Source organism: Paramormyrops kingsleyae, chromosome 9 (assembly GCF_048594095.1).
Source record: "Paramormyrops kingsleyae isolate MSU_618 chromosome 9, PKINGS_0.4, whole genome shotgun sequence".
NCBI classification, from domain to species: Eukaryota; Metazoa; Chordata; class Actinopteri; order Osteoglossiformes; family Mormyridae; genus Paramormyrops; species Paramormyrops kingsleyae.
Genome location: NC_132805.1, coordinates 32,603,629 through 32,625,961, shown reverse-complemented (window position 1 = coordinate 32,625,961; position 22,333 = coordinate 32,603,629). Strand labels below are relative to the sequence as shown.

The window sequence follows — 22,333 nt, the reverse complement described above, 5'->3', positions numbered from 1 at the left end:
TGGCTATTTATATTATAAATATTTACGTTGTATTCTTTTCTTAACTGATTTTGTTGCACAATAAGCGCGTCGGTTTATTGCTTACTGCAGTTGGCAAAATTAATTAGTATTTGTCAGTTCATTCACTCCCGGACTGGCGATTTTCAGAATCAATTTAGCGTCTTTCAGGCTGTGAGTTTGACATTGTGAACCCTTTTAGGTCAAAAGAAGCCAGATTACCGGATGAGTTGCTGCAGTCCGCAGAATTGTGACGGTGCGGGTCAGTTAAATTTATTATTATATAATGTACCTTATTTTATTTATTATATTACATAAGTGTTTGACTACTGGCAGCTTAGAACAGGCCTGGTATAAACGAATAGTGAATAAAAGACAATTAATGGAGGGCGGAAACACAAAAGAGTCGTTTAAGGTTTGTTTTGCGCTGTTAAAAAGATTTGCTTTTTATAGTGCACTCCGCTTTCAACACCCCTCACTTTCATAAACCATGACATATCAATTTAAAGTCAGAATTCATATGACTGTGCAGTTAGGTGCTTATCTGGAACGAAAACCGTCATACCAGGGGTGACGATGACTGTGACTGCAAACCGATCGTACAACTCATAACAAAAGCAGCCTACACATACAAGTATACATCCCCGAAAAATAAAGGGATAATTGATGATTGTTCATGTTTGGTTAAACATTTTATGACCAAATCTTTGCATATAAATTTTATTTTAGAATTCTTGCATCCCTCAAAAAGTTCTGATGAATCAACACGCATTTATCTATTGTCCATTGCTCCACCTAGTGGAAGCAGTATGTAAGTGCGAATGTTGCGGCCAGTCAATTCCCCGAATTTTAAGTAGCGTCAGTTAAGCAAGTTTTCTTTCCCCCTTGGATCGCAGTGGACATCACCTCCCCTTAAATGTTTGCCGCAAAAATCTATTGTTGCAAAAATCAGTTGACAAACCTTTAATTCATCTGCTGCTGTACATTTGCCGAAGGTGCTTCAGGAAATAAATTTAGCCTAGCTCTATGGGTGAAATGGAGAACTTTAAATTGACTTGCATAACTGGAAAAGTAATAGAAGCTATAATCCAAGTGAAAATGGTAGATTACCTGGATTCAAATAACATTCTGAGGGATAGCCAACATGGATTTAGGAGAGGTAAATCCTGTTTAACTATTGTACTTGAGTTTTTTGAGGAGGCTACAAGAAAAATTGATCACAAAAAGGCCTAAGATGCAATCTGCTTAGATTTCCAGAAGGCCTTTGATGTTGTCCCTACCCCACAAACGGCTCTTACTTAAGATCAAAGCTGCAGGGATTTTAGGAACTGTAGCAGCTTGGATCAAAAACTGCAAGTAGTTATTAGAGGCACAGTATCACAGTGGGCCTGCGTTCATAGCGGGGTACCACAGGGTTCAGTTTTAGGACCACTATTGTTCCTAATTTACATCAATGATATTAACACCAATACATACAGTAAACTGGTTAAATTTGCAGACGACAAGGTGGGTGGTATAGCAGATACTGATCTAGCAGCACAGAATCTACAACGGGATCTTGATTTAATTAGTGACTGGGCTGATACCTGGCAGATGAAATTTACTGTAGATAAATGTAAGGAAATCGATGCAGGGAGCAGAAATATAAAGTACAGATATTTTATGTGTTACACTGAAATAAAAGTAGCTGATTATGAGAAATACCTCGGTGTGTATGTTCATGCTTCCATGTTCCACTCTCGCCAGTGTGGGGAAGCAATAGAAAAGGCTAATAGGATGTTGGTCTACATCTCTAGGTGTGTGGGGTTTAAGTCAAGGGAGGTGATGCTACGATTATAAAATTCCTTGGTAAGACCCCACCTAGAATATTGTGTGCAGGTTTGGTCACCATACCTTAAGAAGGACATTGCTGCCTTGGAAAGGGTGCAACGGAGGGCTATGAGAATGATTCCTGGTCTTAGAGGAATGTCTTATGAGGAGAGGTTAGCTGAGCTCAATCTGTTTAGCCTCGAGCAAAGGAGACTAAGGGGAGACATGATTCAGGTCTATAAGATTCTAACAGGTCTGGATGCTGTTCAGACAAATGGCTACTTCAATGTTAGTTTAAATACTAGACCTCATGGCCATAGGTGGAAATTAGCGGGAGAACATTTTTAAAATGAATTTGAGAAAGCACTTCTTTACACAGCATGTAGTTAGAGAATAAAATAGCCTTCCTGTTAGCAAGGGTGTAAATCTGGCTGGAACTTTGGGGGGGTTGAGGTCTTCACCCATTACAGGGGAAACATGATTATTGGGGAGGTTCTATTAGCTGGTTTTGATTTATTGTGGGGGCTACAACTCCCCCATCCCCCCCGTAATTTACACCGATGCCTGTTAGTGTAGTCACTGTAGCGCAAGCTAAAACCCTGGGTTCCTTTAAGTCAGAGCTAGATAAGATTTTAACAATTCTGAGCTATTAGTTAAGTTCTCCCCAGACGAGCTTGATGGGCTGAATGGCCTCCTCTAGTTTGTAAATTTCTTATGTTCTTATGACATAGTTTTGTCTTTTAATTTTTAAAATGTAACTGTCAAGATTTCTGCCATTTACACTGTGATCTACTACTGGCATAAACCATTAATTTGAATGTGAGCATGCTGTAATTTCATGAGGTACTTGACGAATAGTATTGCTGCATCTCCAAAATGAATGTTACACCCTCCAAATACAGCGACGAATGGCTGTTAAGTATACAGACATAGCTAACGGAGTCTCTTGGGCTCAAAATCAGGGGCTGGAAATTACTTGTTGGTGATCAGAAAATGAAGGAATATGCCTCTTTAAATATTTGCATTATTATTGCTGTAATAAAATCAGATTTAGGCGTTCCACGATGTGAATTACGGAGCATATGGCTTCTGAGACACTGAAGGTCTGCCCTTTCTGCCTAATTCCTTTAGCCATCTCATCGGATTGATGGAATTACCTCATGGCCTTTTCTGGAAATATCAGCCCCGGTTCCTGGAATGTGACAGAAAACAGGTGCATCTAATTACACCCTGCTAATTGAGGTGAAAACACACAAGGAAACGGTGACTCATAGGGCCGAGTGGGCAGCCGGGGGTGCGTGTCCTCGGCTAGCTATGAACAGAAGTGAGCATACTGCCATCTAACCTTTTTTTATTGCGTTCAAATCTGATTGTGCTGCAGCCTCTGGCCCTTCCACTCTTACCATCAGCAGTGTCTAAGCAATCATAAGCATCACTGCTTCACATCACTCAGATTACTGGGTTGCAATACTTACTGGCCTTTGTTTGTTGAGAAAAGGTGATTGTTCCTAATTTTCGTGTGTGATTAAAATCATGCAAAATCAGCAATCTACAACTAAAATCTAGCATGATTTAATAAGATTACACCGAAGCACTGTTTTGTGCATCAATCTTAAATATGGAATCTAACCACAGGTCAAATATGTGTTGAATGTTGTCTTTCGTGGTTGTGATGTTATGTTAAATGAATATATTGTTGTGTCTCTGTCTTAATTTGTGTTTTATTTTTAATGTTGCAAGTAGAGCTGCTGTGATGCAAGAAACATTTCGGACTTGTCTGACAAGTAATATTATCATGTCATTTTGCCCACGTTTTGGTTTTAGGTGTTATGGTGGCTCAGCAGATAATCTCACAGTTGCTTCTCTGAGTCCTGTTCCTGCTCTGTATATATGGAGTCTTATTGCATGCAGGAACGCAAGGGGGGGGGGGGGGGGACACCGGGGCCGTCTGCCTCTTTTGCCTGAAAGTTACTCCCTTTTAACGTCCTGAGTGCCCCTTTTCAATCACTGACTTAGCAAAGTGCAAATTCTGTTTTGACTTGTCAAGGGGGAGAACCTGCCCTTTGCAAAGGTTTGGCATGACCCTGCTTGCTTGGGTCTCCTCCCACAGGCCAAAAGTAGGCATTTTGCTAGAGAGCTAGACTGTCACTGCTGGGGTTTGGTAGCTGACTCACCAGCTGACAGAAAAACAAAAAAAAATCTGACATTTCTTTTCCCCTGAAGCTGGTTGCAGAAGTGGGGCCTGTTTGTAGGAGCAGAAAGTACTGCTCTGATTATCTGACTTGTGAATTAATAGAATATATCTGTGTGTGTGTGTGACATTAATCAGCAAAACATCACATATCATTAAACAAATACAGTTGTTTTCATTTCACTTTACATGTGACATGTCTCATTTCTTTGTGTTTCAACTCACAGGCTATTTTTGGTTGTGGACATTTGAGTTTTAATAGCTCACCTGTACAATTAAAGATGAAAACTCTACATTAGGAAAAGCATGAAAAGCAGACCCCATTCTAAGATTCACACCTGGGTCTGCATACATACATAGAAAATTCCTCATTTTTATTTTTAAATATTACACATTTTCTATACAGAACAAAAACAAAATGTCGAACTTTAAAATGTATGGTTGTTTTGTTCTGGAAAGCAGGAACAAACAAGAATAATAATCCAAATGTAATGATGCTTTCTGTATATGTGTTTAATCCAAACGGTGCTGATATTGTAAACAGTGAAAGAGAGCTTGGGAGGTGGGGGGGGCGCTGGGCAGATGTGATCCCTGCCCTCCACCCCCACTGCCCCTCAGTATGGACACACCCAGGGGTCGCTCCTCCTCGGCCTGCCACACAACACAATGAAAAAGAGAGGGAACACACACACACACACACACACGAAAGACAAAATGAGGTTCAGCACACACCCCTCTGACCTAAAAGATGTGAGACTGTGCACAGGACTTATTGACGCGTCTTGATCCACAGGGGCCCAACATCAGCTGGAAGACATCCCTGAAAGCCCCCACAGGGGGCAGCATTACAGTCCTACTCCACTATAACATCAAAGCTACTCAGTAACTCAAGCAGTCCAAAGCCAAAGTAAAGTAGTAGTTACTTTTAGAATCACTTTAACTCCCAGGTGTCTGTTATTATTGGATTATTATGCATGTCAGATTTAGACACACCATTCAGGCATTCTGCCTTATTGCTGCCTTGGGTAGGATCCAGGGCTCTTGCTCAGGATAATGGCTTGGAAGATGGATGGATGACTATGCACAGATAAGGCTGTTTTTCAGGCTTCAAAGAGTAATAATAATAATAATAATAATAATAAATAATAAAAACATGTTATAACAACAGATGTTTATGAAGACAGGTAGGCCAGTACCAGACAGGCTCTTCTTAAGGGAGACTTGGGGATTTTTTCCTCACAATCTTAGTTTTAGTCACAGCTTAAAACATGACTAATAGGGCAAAATAAAAACGCTGAAATCCATCGGGGCGACCCAAAGGGTTCGGTCCTGTGAGCAAATCCCATTCTAAAATATAGAAAACCATGACAAACTATCAAATTCATGCCTCAGACACATATTGCAAATGAAAACGGCACAGAAGCGGAAACGTGTGTGAAGGAACAAGCGAAGCCAGGCTGTTAATTCTGACATGTTTATTAAATACGAAACGAGGCTTACAAAACTGTAAATGGGAGTAGGGGGGTGGGGTACAAGCCGATTTAACAACGGGGGGCCGATCATCCAGGCTGCAGCACGCGCACACGCAGGAAGCGTGGCGTTCATCCCCCTTGGCGGAGGACATCCAGGCCCAGGGCAGGGGCCAAGGAGCCAGGCGACCAAACACACATGCACACACTGCCACGTGTTATTCTTTAATGGCTTTGGCAAGAGCAACCGCTGCTGCACGCTGACAGTCCGCATGGATGCGCCAACGGGGCCTGCGGCATGCAGCCCGACCTGGAACACCATGTAATTACAGTACGCAAAATACTTTGGTCGTGTATCTCTTCAGCAAAGGGTGGAAAAAGGTTCAGGTTCAGTATCTGTCAGACTGTCAGTATGACAAGTCAGGACCGTTACATACAGTACAAGTTTCTTAAAGTGCCCGGTCTACGTCACAGAAGGGGACAGAGACTCAGCTTCACAACAGTCCCAGTCATTAGGCAAGCAGGGTCAGCAGGAACCATTAGCACGGCCTCAAAATCTGGTCCCCAAACATATCGAGTAGTAATCACACTTCCTGATGGGGGGGAATCGGATTGCTTCACTCAGGCTCAACTATGTGACAGCAGCTGCCTTGGCTTCACCTGACAGAGAAGAGGGGGCAGGGCCAACACCAACTCTTTGTTCAGGTCACAAATGTCAGAAGAGCGGGACCAACATCTCAAGCATAAAGGTTCTACACACTGATGCCACACCACTGCTGTGCTTTCATCTTGAAGACCCAGCACTGTAGGACCATTTACACAAAACCTGCTTGAAAAAGTTCTGACGTCTACATCCATGCTGTCAGAGCGGAGAACTGTGACTGAACAGTGACTGAATATGGGAGCCAGGAGAATGAACACAGAATGGAAATCACAAGCTGGACTTATTGGGATTCTTTAAAGTGGGAAGCAGTCCTCACAATGATTCTGAGAGCGGGTTGAAGAGGAGATTTTAGGAAAAGTACAAAAACGTCCCATGACGCTTCACTTCACTCTCTAAGTAGAGCCCCGGCAGGACGCCCACGTGCTCCGAGCAAACCATAGAAACCACCTCCGTTCAAGTCATGACAAGAAGCGCCCAGCCATGCCAAACAAACTGCAGAGCAGGACTGCAGAGCAGGACTGCAGAGCAGGACTGCAGCGCCGTCTGATGTCACCTATCGCACCCCTGCCACATAAGGCTCAAGAAGCCGGTTTTGAAATCCCACAAACACCACCCGTGGGAAAGCGTGAGGTTTCAAAACATGACAGTGATGCTGAAGAAAAATGCCATTCTGCCAAAAACAAAATAGAAGATATAAAAAATGTGTATGTGCAGTTTGACAGTTTCCGAATCTTATTTAGAAAAAAATGGTGGTCCATTTCGAGATCTGGGGCTCTTATGGGCTTTAAACAGCACGTAACAGCGATGAAGTGAGCCGATTGGTCAAGCTGGTCAGCTGATCTAAGGACAGGAAGAACAGCGCCTCCTGGTGCTCTGCTACACATTCACAACTCCAGTTTTACCTCTCCAAGTCTGTGTGCCAGACTGCCAACAATCTCTCAAATACAGCAGACTGCTGAATCAGTACATTTTTATGCTGCCCTTAAATCAAACTCCAGCCCCCTCCTGTAACTGATCTGACCAACGAAAGCCTTTTTGCCCATAATAAAGTGAGAGCTAACAGGCTTCAACATGAAAAAACACTGATGCGCACCAAATAGAGAATGACCAGACAATAAACATACCTACGACCTTGGCATTTCCTGCTTAAAAATGAAAAGTTTGTGAATTGCTTTAAAGGCACGTGTTTATAAAGGGTTTCCTGATCAGCCCATTAAAAAAGGTATTATACTCATAAATACCTGCAATAAAACGAAAAAGTTAAAAGCCAGAAATCACCTTATTAACTACAGACTAAATGTGGACAAAGAAATCGTCTCTGGGTGATTCCTTCCCCTTGATTCCCAATGGGCCGCTCTAACCAAACCTGGAATCTTAGTAACAGTGCTGTCTAGTTAATCCCATAATAATGACAGTGATGATAACACAGCTAGTCACTGATCGAGACTCAAGTTGCCATATGTTCTGAAAGCTGCACTGGGGAGGGATTATCCCACACCGCCAATCACTGCCTCCTTAGCCCAGTCACTATCCTTTCATGGATCCCAATTCTTTTATTTGTCTCCATCTGTATATACATTTTGTAAACAGAGCATGTAACACCATATGCAAATATTATTTACAAACAAATAAATACCCCAAGTTTGTGCTGGTAACTGTGGTGAAAAAAGCTACCAGTGGAGTCAACAAACAAAACTGGTTAACAACCAGACCAAAAAGTTTCATCTGTAAAAAATGTCACGTTTGAAAGCACTCACATCACTCCCAGTATTTGACACCTCTGAGAAAAGCAAGGAAATGTTCCGGAACATCATGTGGGAGAAACCTGTGGATGAGGTCCTTATGAGGTCCTCATCCAATGAATTTAACATTTAAGTCTTCCGCACATGTTTTTATTTGGTTTCCCAAAAAGATGAATGATAAATTAACCTCATCTGGCCATAAGAATGTTTACCCCCCCCCCCCCCGAACGGACGTCACTAAGGCGACCGGCCAAATTCTGTCATGACAGACCAGTGATGTGCCAGAAGAACACGCCCGTCAACCCGTAACTTATGCTTCCAGTAAAGTGAACTTGGACGCGGGCATGAAGTCCACCTGTGGTATGCCAACATATCTTTGCTCAGACGTCTCCAAATGAAACGCTACATTCACCGGTCCTGGTCACATTCAGATGTTTTGTGTAAAATGCTCCACATGGGGTTTCTTACCAGCACCTGAATTTGTTCGTCTAATTGCGAGCTGCACTGCTGTCATTTTGAAACAATAAACAGAGGCAGAGGAATTTAGAAAAGGAAAAAAAAAAAAAAAACTTTCTCCATTTTAGCTGCTGAGAGTGGAATTAACTCTTACAATGAAGTACAATTCGAAGATCTTCCTCAGAAGCATAAGAGAAATCGCACAGCTACGAAAAGACAAAGAGAAAGGAGGCTTCACTCCGGCACTAAGCAGAGCCTCGGGGCGCCGCGTCCTACAGCATACGAGCACATCTGCTCCTATACAAGGTCCTGAGGAGCCCATTCCACGGTCTTCTGTGTTTGATGGGCGTAGATCATGTGACCTTGTATGCCAGCGCCTGAAAGCTCTTCCCTCGTCACTGTGTGTGTGTGTGTGTGTGTGTGTGTGTAAGGAGGGGTTACAATAAAATTAACAATAAAAAAGCCCCGTCCCTCTAACAAGAGGGAGCAGGATGCACCCCCCTGGGGCGCCTCACTGGGAGAGGAGCCCCCAGACAGCATAGAGTCCGACCGCCAGAGCCACACCTGCCCCCGCTGCCAGAACCACAGGTTTCCAGTACAACCACCTTTTCCTCCGCTGCTCGGTGTCGCTGAGCCGCTGCTTGATCTGCTGCACGCGCTCCGTCGTGCCGGCTCGACGCTCCTCCCGGTGCCTCTGCCGCAGGCTGCGAGGACGGAGAGCGCGGGTCAGAGGTCAGGGACGGCGGGGACCCACGTGCACCGCAGATGCGAAGCCGGCCATCCTGGACTCACCTCCTCGCGCTCCCTGGCTGTGGTGCATCCTTCCCCGTCGGCCACTCCTCGGGACGTCCCGCGGGCCCTGAGGGTGCCTCCTGGCTGCCATTGGTTCTGCTGACAGGACACGGCGGGGGCAGCTGGGGGGACTCTGGCTCCGGCTCCCCGTCCTCCTTGGAAAGCTCCTGCCACTGTTGCTGAGTGAAGCAAGGAGGTGGAAGCAGGGAGAACCGATTCATCAAACAGAGATCCATGGCTTCAGCCCCTCCAACCATATTGCCCCCCCCCATGTGGACAACTGGCCTATATTCCAGCACCCTAATCTCCACGTCCAAAGGCCTTTTACCTGCCTTTTAGTGACTCACAGATACCCAATAATGACAAACTGTGACAGAAGAGGCTTATTACACAACATGGGATCCAGGACAGCTGCTTGCGCTAATCTTATTACACGTTTCACCTGCAGGTTTTAGGACAGCAAACAAAACGCATAGGGGGATATGAAGGCTGATTTTATTAAAATATTAAAGAAATTATACCCTCTACCTGTGATGATATTAGCAAAACAATGATACACACTATATTGACAGAAGTATTGGGACACTTGGCCATTTGTTCATATAGTGTACATCAAAACAAATATTCTTACACTGAATTAACTGTAGTGCATGTGGTGTTTGTGCGCCAAGCCCTGTAGCCTGCTGTGGCATACGCCCCCCACCCAGCCCCAAACCCCTACCACATACCTGCACAGATACCTGCACAGACCTGTCCTCCGTGATGTACTGGGAACCCTCCTTCACAGCCATGTAGGAGAAGCGCAGCTGGTCAGGGGTCTGGATCAAGCCCATACGGTACCGCCTCATATCCAGAAGGATCTTCTGGATGTCCACTGTGGACGGGTCTTTCCTCTTCTCCATCTAGAACGGTGTCGGTACTAGTCAAGAGACCTACTTTCAACTATTAATCATATCCATTGTATTTGTCATACTTCTCGCATCTCAACACTCAACTCAAGACAATGCAAAAAGTACCACCAAAAACGCATGTGAATGCGTTTACTTCATGCGATATTGTCCTTACAATATCGTCTCATCAACATAGATTTAAATCTGCTCACTTCTGCCACGGGTGTGGATGGGGGCAGGCTGCGGACCTCACCAGAACGAGACAGGTGTCCACCAGCGAGAACGTCCCTGAGCGGCCAATCCCGGCGCTGCAGTGCACGACGGATGGCCCGTATTCCGTCTCCAGGGAGCCCGATTCCCGGACCTTGAACAGGAAGTTCAGGAAGGAGGCCGGAGACTCGGGGACCCCGAAGTCTGGCCACGTGGTGTAATGAAAATGGTAGATTTCTCTGGACTCTCCAGTCTAAACAAAATAAGACAAGGGTCACGAAAAGGTAGTGGAACGGTCAAAGCTAAACTTTTAAACTACAAAAGAATCTTCAAAGTCAGCAGCAATAGTGAATATCTATTTTGGGTACAGTCACAGATACAATCCCCACAGGCAGGCCTTCCCGGTGAACACACTCACGGCCATGTTCTGCAGCTCCAGCACTCGTATTGTGTAGTAGGACTTGACATCCTCTGAAATCAGCTTCACAGTAAAATTTGTGTCCTGAAAAGACATCTCACACTCCTGCGATGACGGCCAATACTGTGCACACTTTTCCTGTGTGGGGAAAATGCAAAAACCTGACTCCAGTGAGTATTTATTGAGGAACACACACACACACACCTCCCCCCACGGTTACTCTGGTGACACCCTTCATTTATGTGACAAACAGGCATCATTAATATTAGATAACTATTATAGGAAAAACATGAATGAAAGAAAAAGGCACATCTGTCCATAACTTTCCATAACTACTCATCCGAGTCATGGTGCGAATGGAGCCCCCGGAGGGGAGGGGGCTACACGCTGGGTGGGACACCAGGGCATCACCAGGCATGCCAACAAGCAGCAGTAGCCAATTCAGAGAGACAGATTCAAAAAAACCACCAAATCTCTGGTTCAACACACAAATTCAGGAGAACAAGCAACGTGCACAGACCTAGAACCAGGGACAGGAGATGAACCCCCACCCTGGGAGGTGAGGTCACAGAACACTCTTATTAAAAAGGACTTGTAATAGCATTAATACTAGCTACAATTATCATCGCGAGTTAGATTCTTACTTATAACCCTACAACTACTGGATCTCGATTCAATAGTCTCCACGACCCAACGGTCCAACTATGCCACCGGTGTTGGGTTTTAGGTACACCAGCCCTGCCCAGTCACCCTCCATAACCCGATTCAGGAAGCAGACAGTCAGCACGTTTACATGCACGCTAAGAAAATCAAATTGTGTTAGTCCGACTAAAACCGGACTTTTAAAGTATAAAGTAACAGTAAAATTATTTTCTCACAACCGGGCTTAGACACCCTGATAATCGATTATTCCTCCGTGTATGCATTCAATAGGACTGAAACTGGCGTAGGCACTCTGTGCATGCTCCTCAGTTCCACCCCCCCAGGAGGCTTTGACCCAGAAGTAACGGAAGAAGCTTGGGAGCATAGCAGAGGCCGTGTTATTGGTTCACTAAATGACCATACGGCAGTGTCGTCTGCCTTCAGATAACACCGTAGCCAAAAGGAATAGCGTGCATCTCATTTGTTTAAAAATAAAATAAAAACCCTACAGCACATACAAAACGTACAGCTCTGAAAAGCTGTCCAGTTCACTGCTCAAGTAAAGGGCGTTTTTCCACCACACCAGGTTCCACACCAGGTTCAGCCATTTTCCACTGGCGTAAAAAATGGTATTAGTGCTGAATGACATAACAATGTGAGGCAGTGCATTTTATACTGGATTTGAAAAATGGCTGTAGTATGTTATAGGGCTGGACGATGTGCAATATTAATACCAACATCGAATGTTATGCACACCCAATTTGTACATCGCTAGTCTGTTCAGCAACGAGCTGCTCTTATACTCGCTTGCCACATTTTCATCATTCGGGGCTGAATCACAGCGAGTCGACATTCGCTCCCTTAGTCACCACATCATTCTTTGTGGAAGACACACGTTAAAGTCAGCCAACTCTTCTTCCGAACAGCCATTCAAGGAATCTCAGTTTACCTCAAGCAGAAAATTAGATTGTCCATAACCAATATCAGCCTTGACCTGCTTTGTTTACCCCACCCCACTCCAAACAACTGCTTCTTGTAAAAAGATCTCTGGCAAGAGCCTTTGCCTCAGGACGGCCAGTGTCCCTCAGCCAGGAGCCCTGCTAATGTGGCAGAGCTACAAGGGGGCACAGGACGAGTCTGGCTGCACAAGCCGTCGATGCCGCCCCAGGCGGCCTGCCTTCCGGCTCTCTCCAGCACTCGCAGGTGCCTTCGCTCGCGTTTCAGCTAGAATGCAGACACACGTACCGCTTTCGCAGGATGCAGCTCTCCGGAGCAATTATTCGAAACCTCTTCCTTCCTTAGCAGAAATCAAAGCACGGGGACATGCACATTTCGCTCTGAGGACGCTTCTTGAAAAACGGGGTCAATTTCCCTTCAGGGTTTTTCTGTTAGATACACAGTGGGCTTCAACTAATATGATCCCAACCCTTCAAAATATAAATAAATACATTCAAAGAGATGAGTGTACTCACGGATCCTTTCTCCATGATTCTGTTTAGCATGATTACAGCCTTTGTCCCCTGTTCCCAGATCATTAACCAAAAATGACCACATGTGTTTCTCAAAGGTCCCTGGAAAGGAAAAAAAAAAAAATTAAATTAAAAACATAGCAAGCAGATTCAGCGCCATCGTGGAGCAAATACATCACCCTTCTGAAACCTGTTCATCCTTCGTTCCGGAGAAGCAAAACATCTTTCAGTGTTTTGAGGATTCCTTTCGAAACACAAGTCATTAGCGGTCGTGCGGAACACTGTGGTTTTTGTGTCCCACGCATGATCGTTGCTAGATGAAACCCAATCCACGGAGAAGAACTTTTGTGTCAGAAGTGTTATTTAATCCCTGTGCGAGTAATGTTTGATTACAGTGACAGTTCACAGAAAGAAAAAAAAAAGTTTCTTCTCTGTCTCTATGCCCACAAGAGTGATCAGTAGTTCATTTATGTGACAAGTTTACTGGGAATCACAAAATAATCACAGAACAAAAAATTATAAATAACAACCCATATAAAGTTTATGGTTACTGGAAGCCTGGAGGTAGAATACTGGTGGACAGATGGTTTGCTGATTCTAGTCTTAAGACAGACCCTGACAAAGTAACTCAATTAAATTATAAAAAAAACACTACCACAAAACAAACGTTCAGTTGTATTAGTGCATTAAACATGCAAGTGAATTTGGCAAAACGACAAGGGCCATTTAAAAAACATTATTTTCAAAATTATTTTAAGGACCACAAATTTTGACAAGTAACTCAAAATTCACATATCATGCAGAGTTGATTCTCAGCACCTCAGTTTAGTGGATAAAAAAAGACTGAACAACAAAAAACCAGATATAAATATCTAGCCACTTCCATATCCCAGGAGGAACAGGGCACAAAACGGGGGGGGGGGGGGGCTCCCCTGGATGAGATGACAGTCCATCGCAAGGCACACATTCACATGCACAAATGGGCAGATTAAAGGCACCGTTTCACCTAAGCACATGTTTCTGGACTGTGGGAGGAAACTGGAGAACCTGGACGCCGCCCACATACACAAAGTGAGAACCAGCAGCAGACACACACATCCAATACCACCCACATCAAAATGAGCCAGTGTAACCTTCCAGAATAGCTGACAATGCACTTACCTGAGTTAAGATGTAGCTTCTTTGGGCTTCATCCATTACAATTAAACTTGCGTTGATATAGTCATTTTCCGAATTTTTTAGTTTAACTCGACTGTGATCGTCTAAATTAAAAGGACAGGAAAATGCATAAACTATAAATTCTATATGCGAATAGCACACCAGAATCCCAAAGGCACCAAAATATATTATTTCGTCATATTTTTAACATACACCTGACTTGAGTGAAATATATAGTTTGGGCAATAAAAAACAATAAATCATAAAGCTGCATCTGAGAAAAAATGTAATTTAAAAACAAAGTATTAAATGGGATTACAGTAAACAATACCTGGACGAATACTTGCATTTAATGACAAGAGGCAGATTTTTTGTTACTCACATGGACTGACGTCTCTGTATCTATTCAGATTACGATTCTCTGGGTATTTCGCCACTCTGTACGAACATTCATGTGACTGGTTACGGATTTCCTAAGCACAACACACACATCAAAATCAGTTCGTGTAATACACTCATAACAAAACGAGCTGCACATATTTTTGGGGGGTATTCCAGTATTTATTTCCCCCCCAGGTCCTGCATTTTTATTCTTTGCTCTCTGGGTTCAGCTGAATTACCCAGATTCTTGCATTTGCAGCTGATGAATTTCTTTACAGGCATTGAAACTAAATATAATTCATTAATCTTTTTTTTTTTTTTAAATAACAGCACAAGCTCATATTTTTATAGAAACAAAGGCATGCTATACTGCTAGTATTAATATCATTATTACCATTTTGCCAATATCTCAGTGCTATATTATCTTTATTAACGATAATATTATAAGCACAAACATAGTTCAATATTGTTTGCATTCGTCTAACTTAAAACAGCCCAAAACAATTAATGGCCTTTCTGCGACAGGCGTCCCACGTACCGCGGTGTTCAGTTCGCATTACTATCTGAAACACACGTCTGGAAGGTACCTTCAGAACTACAGTGTAACACGGTCACTTGTTTATATTACAGTTACATAAATGATTGCTTTAGGGAAAATACTGCTCATACATGACCAGATTATTTGACAAGAGTGTTTACATAACTGACATTTATATAAAATACTGCTGAAAGTTGGCTTTCCCCGTCTTGTAATGTTTAGCTTTACTGAACTAAGCATAAGATCATTATCTCACAGCTAAATGAAAATACTTAAGGGTCTCCCAGCACCCCCGGGCTCCCCTGAGCGTCACACCGATTTCACGCCGAATGCGCGTTCCTGAGTCTCCCCAAGCGTTACACCGATCCCGCACCGCGTGCACGCTTCCCCTGCGCGTTACATCTCCTCCACGCCAGATGCGTAACTCAACTGATAAAACGAACCGGTCAAATACAGACGGACGCGATTTTTAAAAAAACAAACCTAGCGACTCAAACCGTACAGCTGATGTCGTCGCGTAGCATTTAAATTTCATTTCTCATGTATTTGGCGTAAAATCGGTGTTTACACGGAAAACCTGCGGCCCTTGAACTTCCTATGAAAGTGGAGACATTCCGACGTCTCTACCTACAGCACGATTTGGTCCGGACGAGCATAGCCGAAAGCCGGTGAACTTACGATGTATAGGTTGTGCCATCGCTCCGCCGAATCGGCGTCGTTCAACTCACGGTCCATCTTGCTCTCGGGCTAGCCCTGTTTCAGTTGGGTATTACTGAAGAAAGGCTCCGGTCACAGGCCAGCTCGCCGCCTATACCCTGGCTCGGCCATTCGCCGGAACACCGCGAAGCGAACTGCGCGTCCGTGTCGCTGCTGGGCGCATGTGGCGCCCTTCGGCGCATGCGCGGTACGAGCGCCGGCCGCGCTCGCCGCCTCTGATCCTGTTTCTCCAGCCGGCTTTCATGGGCTTTTGACGCTGCTAATAGCAGCCGATTCTTCCTGACCCGCTACGGTTCTTAGTCATATTCCGCGAACAACCACAAGCCCGGCCGCCTATCAAATAGAAAACGAGCCGTCTTTCGTTTCGTAAGGAATTCCCGTAGGTGACGGTAGTGTTTCGTTATGTGTGGTTGCGTTTCAGATAACATTTGGCTTCATCCTGTGTCGTTTTAGGGCTCCTCTTTGCATGAATGCTTTTAAAAGCATTAATAATTATAATAGGGATACCTCAGTGCGGTCTATTTGTCATGCAAGTTGATATAATGGGCATAGGTACCGGAATGTGATGTTACCCCCCTAGCCATTAATGACGCTTACCCCGTGCAGAAATAAGTGCAAGGATCGTGAAAATGTACAGATGAGTTTGTCAAAGTCGCCCTTTGTGAACAGAGGTTTATAGGACATGTTTGGTAGCCGAACAACTGTAGTGGAGCACAAAGACCACTTCTGTAATGTATCGTACGACTTGAAAAGTCAGTTATTTCATTATAGTTGTGTATGACATTACCTTACTAGTATTGCTAATCACGGAACTTGTGAATGAAAAAATATAATGCATCATCCATGTACAGTAATTACCCCGTGACCTCCGACTCATTTCTGATTAAATTGCATAAACCACGTTCCCCTGATTAGTGATCTAATGTGGGTGTGTTTGGAAAAAGTTAATTACTTAAACTCCTTAAAGACCTTCCTGCCAAGTCAGCCCAACACTGACACTAAAGTTGTCATGCTAATCTTCTCTAATGTCCTAATTGGAGTGGACTTGTAGTGTGAATCACCAGCGGAACCATGTGGCATGCCTTGCACGATATTGGTCAGTGTGGCAGAATGCTTGTGGCCAGGAGCTCGGATAGGTGTTGGTCTTTTCCGCTACTTACCAGACTGCTGCTAGGTAGCGTAAATTGTGCCACCCCTCACAGTATTGTGACAGTAGCAGTACCAGGTCCGTTTGTGATTAGCTGCTGTTGAGTGATTCTAGCCAGTCCCTGCGACCCTATTGGCCTGACGGTTCTGATCCTCAATGCATGTGTACATATCTCTAACTTACTGTTTCCCTCCTCAATTTGTTCCTGCGGGTTGAAAATCTGCAGGAGAATGATGGCCTTGGTTAAGTCAAATCCTCAGGTGAGGCCGTCCCTAAGTACATTGGTTGTGTGTGGCTCAGTAAGTTAGCAGACTCTGCCTTTGAGTAACAAGTTGTCAGTTCAAGTTCCAGGGTTGGCGCAGTGATTTTACAGTTGGGCCCTTGAGCCAGGCTTTTAAAACGTATGTTGTTTTTGATAAAGGTGCCTGTTAAATTCATAAACAAAAAAGGATGACTGCATGCTTCGCTGATGGCAAGGAGTGTGTGTACGAGGTGCTGGATGCAATTAAGCTAGCCAATGGTTCCTGTATTAGCTCCAGCCACTTCTGAAAACCCGTCCAGGTAGACCGATGGTTTTATTTTGACCTATAGCTTTTCGTTTTGGGTTTTTCCCCCCTTTTGTGTTTCTCTTGAATATTGGAGAGGATGGGACTGTGAGGTTGAATGGCTATGGATTATATAACACTCTGCTGAAGTCACCAGTGGGGATCTTCAGCCTTGTGTGGGAATCTGTTTCGATAAGCACCACTTACTACACGGCAGGTCATGTGTGCTGAAGTTCCGGGAATCCTGCTGTGTTGGCAGGGATTCATTAAATTTCCTGCCCTTTCTCGGAATTGATCTAATCATTTAATCATTTCTTTTTAACCCTATTTCGTGTAAAGCACTGAGTTTATCTAATAAAATTGAATAATTTGGCCATGATTGGCATTTTGCAGTACAGTAAGATCTCTGGTTAATGTTCAGAATCCATTCCTAGAACTTCTGAAGGTTCTAAACGTCAAAACTAAATTTGCAAAAAAAAAAACAGAAATTCAATATTGAACTTTTATTACTTTTATTCAGCAGTACTGTTTTATTGTATTAATTTGTATAACGTTATACAGTCATCTGTTAACTTGCGTCCTATAGAGTAATGTTTGATCGTATTTACTGTACGTCCCATGAGAGCCTTAATAAAATGTATCGACAGGCGTCCGAAGCAGACGTGGTGGCCGTTAGCTGATGTATTTTACCACGTGTGGCATACGGCAAGAACCTAAACAAACCAACTGCACTGCCACTATAGAGCTTTAGTACATGTGTGTGATATTATATCTTATACAGTATATCTGATGTCACCCCTATAATGATCAAGAAACGTCCAGACTGACATGCATGCTCTCTTCCGGGACGCAAGTCGGACCTAAGTCGATGAATACCTGCATATGTATTTATAATTTAAGTTTTAGATGAAGGATCAAGACTGTGGCTCCTCTGCATTGTTTTGCACGTTTGACATTGCAGTCTTCTTTTGTACTCACATAGGATCTCTTAATATCAGGGTATTATTTCCATAACACCTATCCTGACTTTAGAGCATCATTTTCTATGAGATGGGCTTTAATTTGCATAATTCTTGTGATAATCTTGCAGAGGAAGCCTGTATTAATTTCATTCTCCAGCCTCAAGCAGCTACCCTAACTTAACATTCACCTGCCACTAACCAGCTTAACACTTGCAGTTTTACATTCAGGGAAATGCTTTTTCTTTACATCTGTACCTTTCTTCCAGGTCTTTGGGTTCCTCTGGAGCTCAGACCTTGTGATCCAGGTCCATGACTGCTGCCGACTGCTGTTTGACAGGAGGGAGAGAAACTTCCCTAGTCCTCTGAAGCTGGAGGATGCTGGTCGCACCCGTGTTTGACATCCGAATCTCCCATATGTAGTGGCTGGGCAGGGCCGTGACGTCACCCTCTAGGAGCTCAGGGGGCCAGTTGGTGTCATGACACGGGAGATAACTGGGGCTCCTTCTTCCAGACAAAAGGGAAAAATCTCATGTCTACCAACCCTACTACCTACACACTGTTGGCCTGGACAGCCACAAATGAGTCAGTCAGATTTCATAGGGTGGGAGTGTTGTCTTTCTTAGGTTAAATGACCTCCACCCCCCCAATTTGACTTTTGTAGAAAACAAGGATTTTCTTCGACTGAATGTTTGTCCAGATGTTTAGATAGCTCTGTTCCTGTTTGTTCCCACCGAGATGCTTGCCAGTGATGGAGTGGGGGAGTATCTTTATGTTACCACCCTGAGTTTAAGTCCTCAGAGTCAGGTGGTCTCTGCTGGGTTCACATTATCCTGGGATGAGTCAGACTAGTTCTCCTTTCTGGTAGCTTCTCGTTTGCGGAACACAAAGGCGTTTCAGAACTATCAAAATGCCCGTTCTATTCACCAAATAACCACAAGGAGAGCTGGTGGCGCACAGCCAATCTGAGCGGGGACGCCCGCAAAATGGGTGTGTTATTCACCTGGGATGGGGGACCCTGGCAGGGTCGTGGGGGTCTGGAGCCTATTCTTGAAGCTGCGGGTTCAAGGCAGTAGTAGGGATGGGGCATCACGCCGTCACACATCATTCATGCCTACGGACAGTTTGGTAGGTCCAGTTCACCTTAGCATGTTTTTGGACTGCGGGGGGTAACCGGAGAACCCAAAGGAAACCCACACATACAAATTCCATGCACATTGAGCCGGGGCAGAGACTCCAATCCCACGGAGGTGTGAGACAACAACGCCAACCACTGTGGCATGGCGCCACCATTTGGTCACAGACATACTCTACTGAAAATAAATGCATAATGATGTCCTCCATGTATTTGTACAAACGGCTGTTGTTTCTGCGAGTACTTAAGTGCCCTGAGACTGTGTGTGAAAACAAGAGCTCTGTGCCTTGGAAGTGTGTGGGCCCCTGGCAGGCTTGTACATTCCTGGAAATGGACTCTCCAGCCGTCATGGGTGGTCGGGATTGCACGGAATGAACTCCCTCCTCCACCGAACAGGTTAGATCTGAAGGTGCCGGAGTGCATTGTTTTCTAATAGCTACTCATAGTCATTCAAATGGTGTATATGAAACACTGTATAGAGCTAGAGTCAGATGTCCTTTTCCAGTAGCCTGTGAGCACTATTGGTAAAAAGTGAATCATGTTTGTTTGTTTCAGGCCACTGCCCAGAACCCTCCTTATGACAGTTCCGTATGACTCCTCTTGTGTTTCCAGGAGGCATTTCGCGGATTAGTGGTAACAGTCCTGTCAACCTTCAGGGCTGATCTTCTGATGTCTCGGGTCTTTCAGAGTAGTAAACTGAAAATATTCACTGGATACCTTGCATCTTTGGTTTAAATGCTGAAATCCTGGTTTTATAATTTCTGGTTCCTTTGTGCTCTGCTGAAGAAAGACTGTATCATCTTTTCTCCTGATTGTGGTGTCAGTAGGTGGTGTTTTGAACTTGTATTAAATTTGATTTGAAATTATAATGTAGGATAATGAACCAGACTCAGTTTTGATGGCACATTTGCATTTAGAAAATGGGGACAATAAAGCAATTGGATTGTCAGTTTGCTACTATTTGGACTTAGTGTTTAATATAGAGAAGTAAGGGGCTGATTGCAGTGCATTGCCACACCCACCACACGACAAACCACCTCAGGGATGAGAACCTGAGTGCAGCCATGAGGTGGGTGGTACTTCAGCACCACACTAGTCTGAATGGACCAGTGAGTTTTTCCCAGTGGCTGGAGAGTCAATCCTGCCACCAACCCCCAAATTTCCCTGTAAGTTGGAGGACCTTATAGGGCTGGATGTAGATTAACGTCATACCCAGGATGAAGCAATTGCAGGTTAAGAGCTCTATGGAGTAGAACCACTCCAGGCATTCACAAGATTTGAACCAGCAACTTTCACTGGTCCCTAGCCTCAGAGCCACCATTCCACCTTAAAGGGATGTTTAATATATATTGGTTTTAATTAACAACTGCAAGTCAGAATAATGCGGTATAAATTGCTAGTGGAAACTGATAGTGAGATTTTAACTGCGTTTTTGAAACATTCAACTCATTCTAAAGTCTAAAAAAAAAAAAAGTATAGGTTTTAGGATGGTTTGGGGTAAACCTCTGTTTAACAGGGTTTACATGGGTCATTAAAACGTCTAAAATCCAATTATCTGAATTTTAGGATTAAAATGTATTAAGTACAATTTTTGATATATCTTAAAAATCGACTGGATTATTAAGTCAACATTACAGACAGATCACTTTCAGTCCGGAAAAAAAAGTTTAAAAATTAGAGAACAGTTCATAAGTTTAAAATTGCTACCACATGAGCACAGGATGTAAGCCTGTGAGTACCCACAAGATATTTCAAAACAAATTTTTCCTGTTACAGGTTATGATGTGATGCAGTGCATGATGCAGTATTTTTCATTAAAATGTGCAACAGTAGCCATGTTTTTTTATTGTTCCATCATCATTTGAGGGATATGAAAAGCATGATTTTCATTGCTCTATCATCCCTTGATACATTTTTCTTTCATTGCTATATTGTCCCTTTTATTTGAGCATCCGCCGCACTGTACAGTACTATATAGCAATGTACTTTAGTATTACTGCAGTTAATGTTGGTGGTGTCTTACTGTATGTACACAAAAATCAGGTTATATATGGGGTTCACGGATGGCTTGCTGTTTTTCACGGTTTCAGCTATCCATTGTCTTGGAACATATTACCCACGGATATTGGGGGACTGCTGTACTTTTATAAAATTCTATTAAGTTTAGTCTCACTTTTAAATGTGCTTTGGCGGATAGAATTGTGTCAGCTTCGAAGGGGAACGCGAGCACGGAAGCAGGCGAATGAAGCCAAAAAGTCCGGTGAAGGGTTTATTTGAAGGGTTAAGGACAGGTGCAGACATCGACGGACTATACAACGATGACAGATCTGGGGAATACAGACTGAGACTCGGACTATATACACAAGACTAGGTAACAGAGAACGAGCTACAGGTGGGAACAATTAGGGCGAAACAGGAGGTAATGAGGTGGGCGTGGCACACATCGGGAGCGGACGGAGCGGGGCGTGACAGAATTGTATTGATCTTGTTTTGACAAAACTACAAAACGAAACCATCATGAAACCAATAAGCTGTTTAGCCTGGTCAGAATTTATCAGAGCACGCCCAGCTAGTGTCACCATGTAGTGTGTGAGTTAACGTGGTGTCTCCTCTCACCAAAAACATAGCTGCATGTTCGTGTTGAAAGTGAATAATTTACTTTGCAAGTAATTTGGGATTTTTATTTTCCTTCATATTCTTCATACTTTTTTGCCAATATGGTTGTGAAATTTGTCTTAAATTGGAATCATAATGGTCTTAAAAAGGTCATTAAAATGAATAAACTTAACTTGTTGAAACCATATTTTAATGACCCCCCCCATCCCCACCAGCACTACTTCCCTGAAGGAATAAATTAGTCTAAATACTGTTGATAACGTGAACCTGACAAACTTTTTCCAGCTTTGACAAAAAAATGCATCCATACAGAGAGTTTGTTAAATACCTTCACCTGTCCTACAGCAGCCCAGAGCTTTAGCTGTGTTAATATGTACTGTTATGCACA

The 22,333-nt window shown here is 43.7% G+C and overlaps 1 protein-coding gene across 4 annotated transcripts; it reads right to left on the bottom strand.

The window, feature by feature from the left end:
• Positions 1–4,200: 4,200 nt before the first annotated feature.
• LOC111844781 (tyrosine-protein phosphatase non-receptor type 2-like) lies at positions 4,201–15,709 on the bottom strand. 4 transcript variants are annotated; one of them, XM_023813574.2, is made up of 10 exons: positions 15,505–15,709; positions 14,290–14,380; positions 13,911–14,011; positions 12,753–12,851; positions 10,639–10,776; positions 10,264–10,473; positions 9,849–10,022; positions 9,121–9,299; positions 8,893–9,032; positions 4,204–4,648 (listed from the first exon to the last, which is right to left on the bottom strand). In XM_023813574.2, exons 1-10 carry the CDS (start codon positions 15,559–15,561, stop codon positions 4,323–4,325), a joined length of 1,515 nt encoding a protein of 504 aa, XP_023669342.2. In that variant the 5' UTR covers positions 15,562–15,709; the 3' UTR covers positions 4,204–4,322. The 4 variants fall into 4 exon arrangements, with proteins under 4 accessions (XP_023669369.2, XP_023669342.2, XP_023669361.1 ...); XM_023813593.2 differs by having other exon boundaries at positions 4,466–4,648; positions 8,934–9,032; XM_023813601.2 differs by lacking the exons at positions 14,290–14,380; positions 15,505–15,709 and adding an exon at positions 12,526–12,665 and having other exon boundaries at positions 4,201–4,648; positions 13,911–13,939.
• Positions 15,710–22,333: the final 6,624 nt, after the last annotated feature.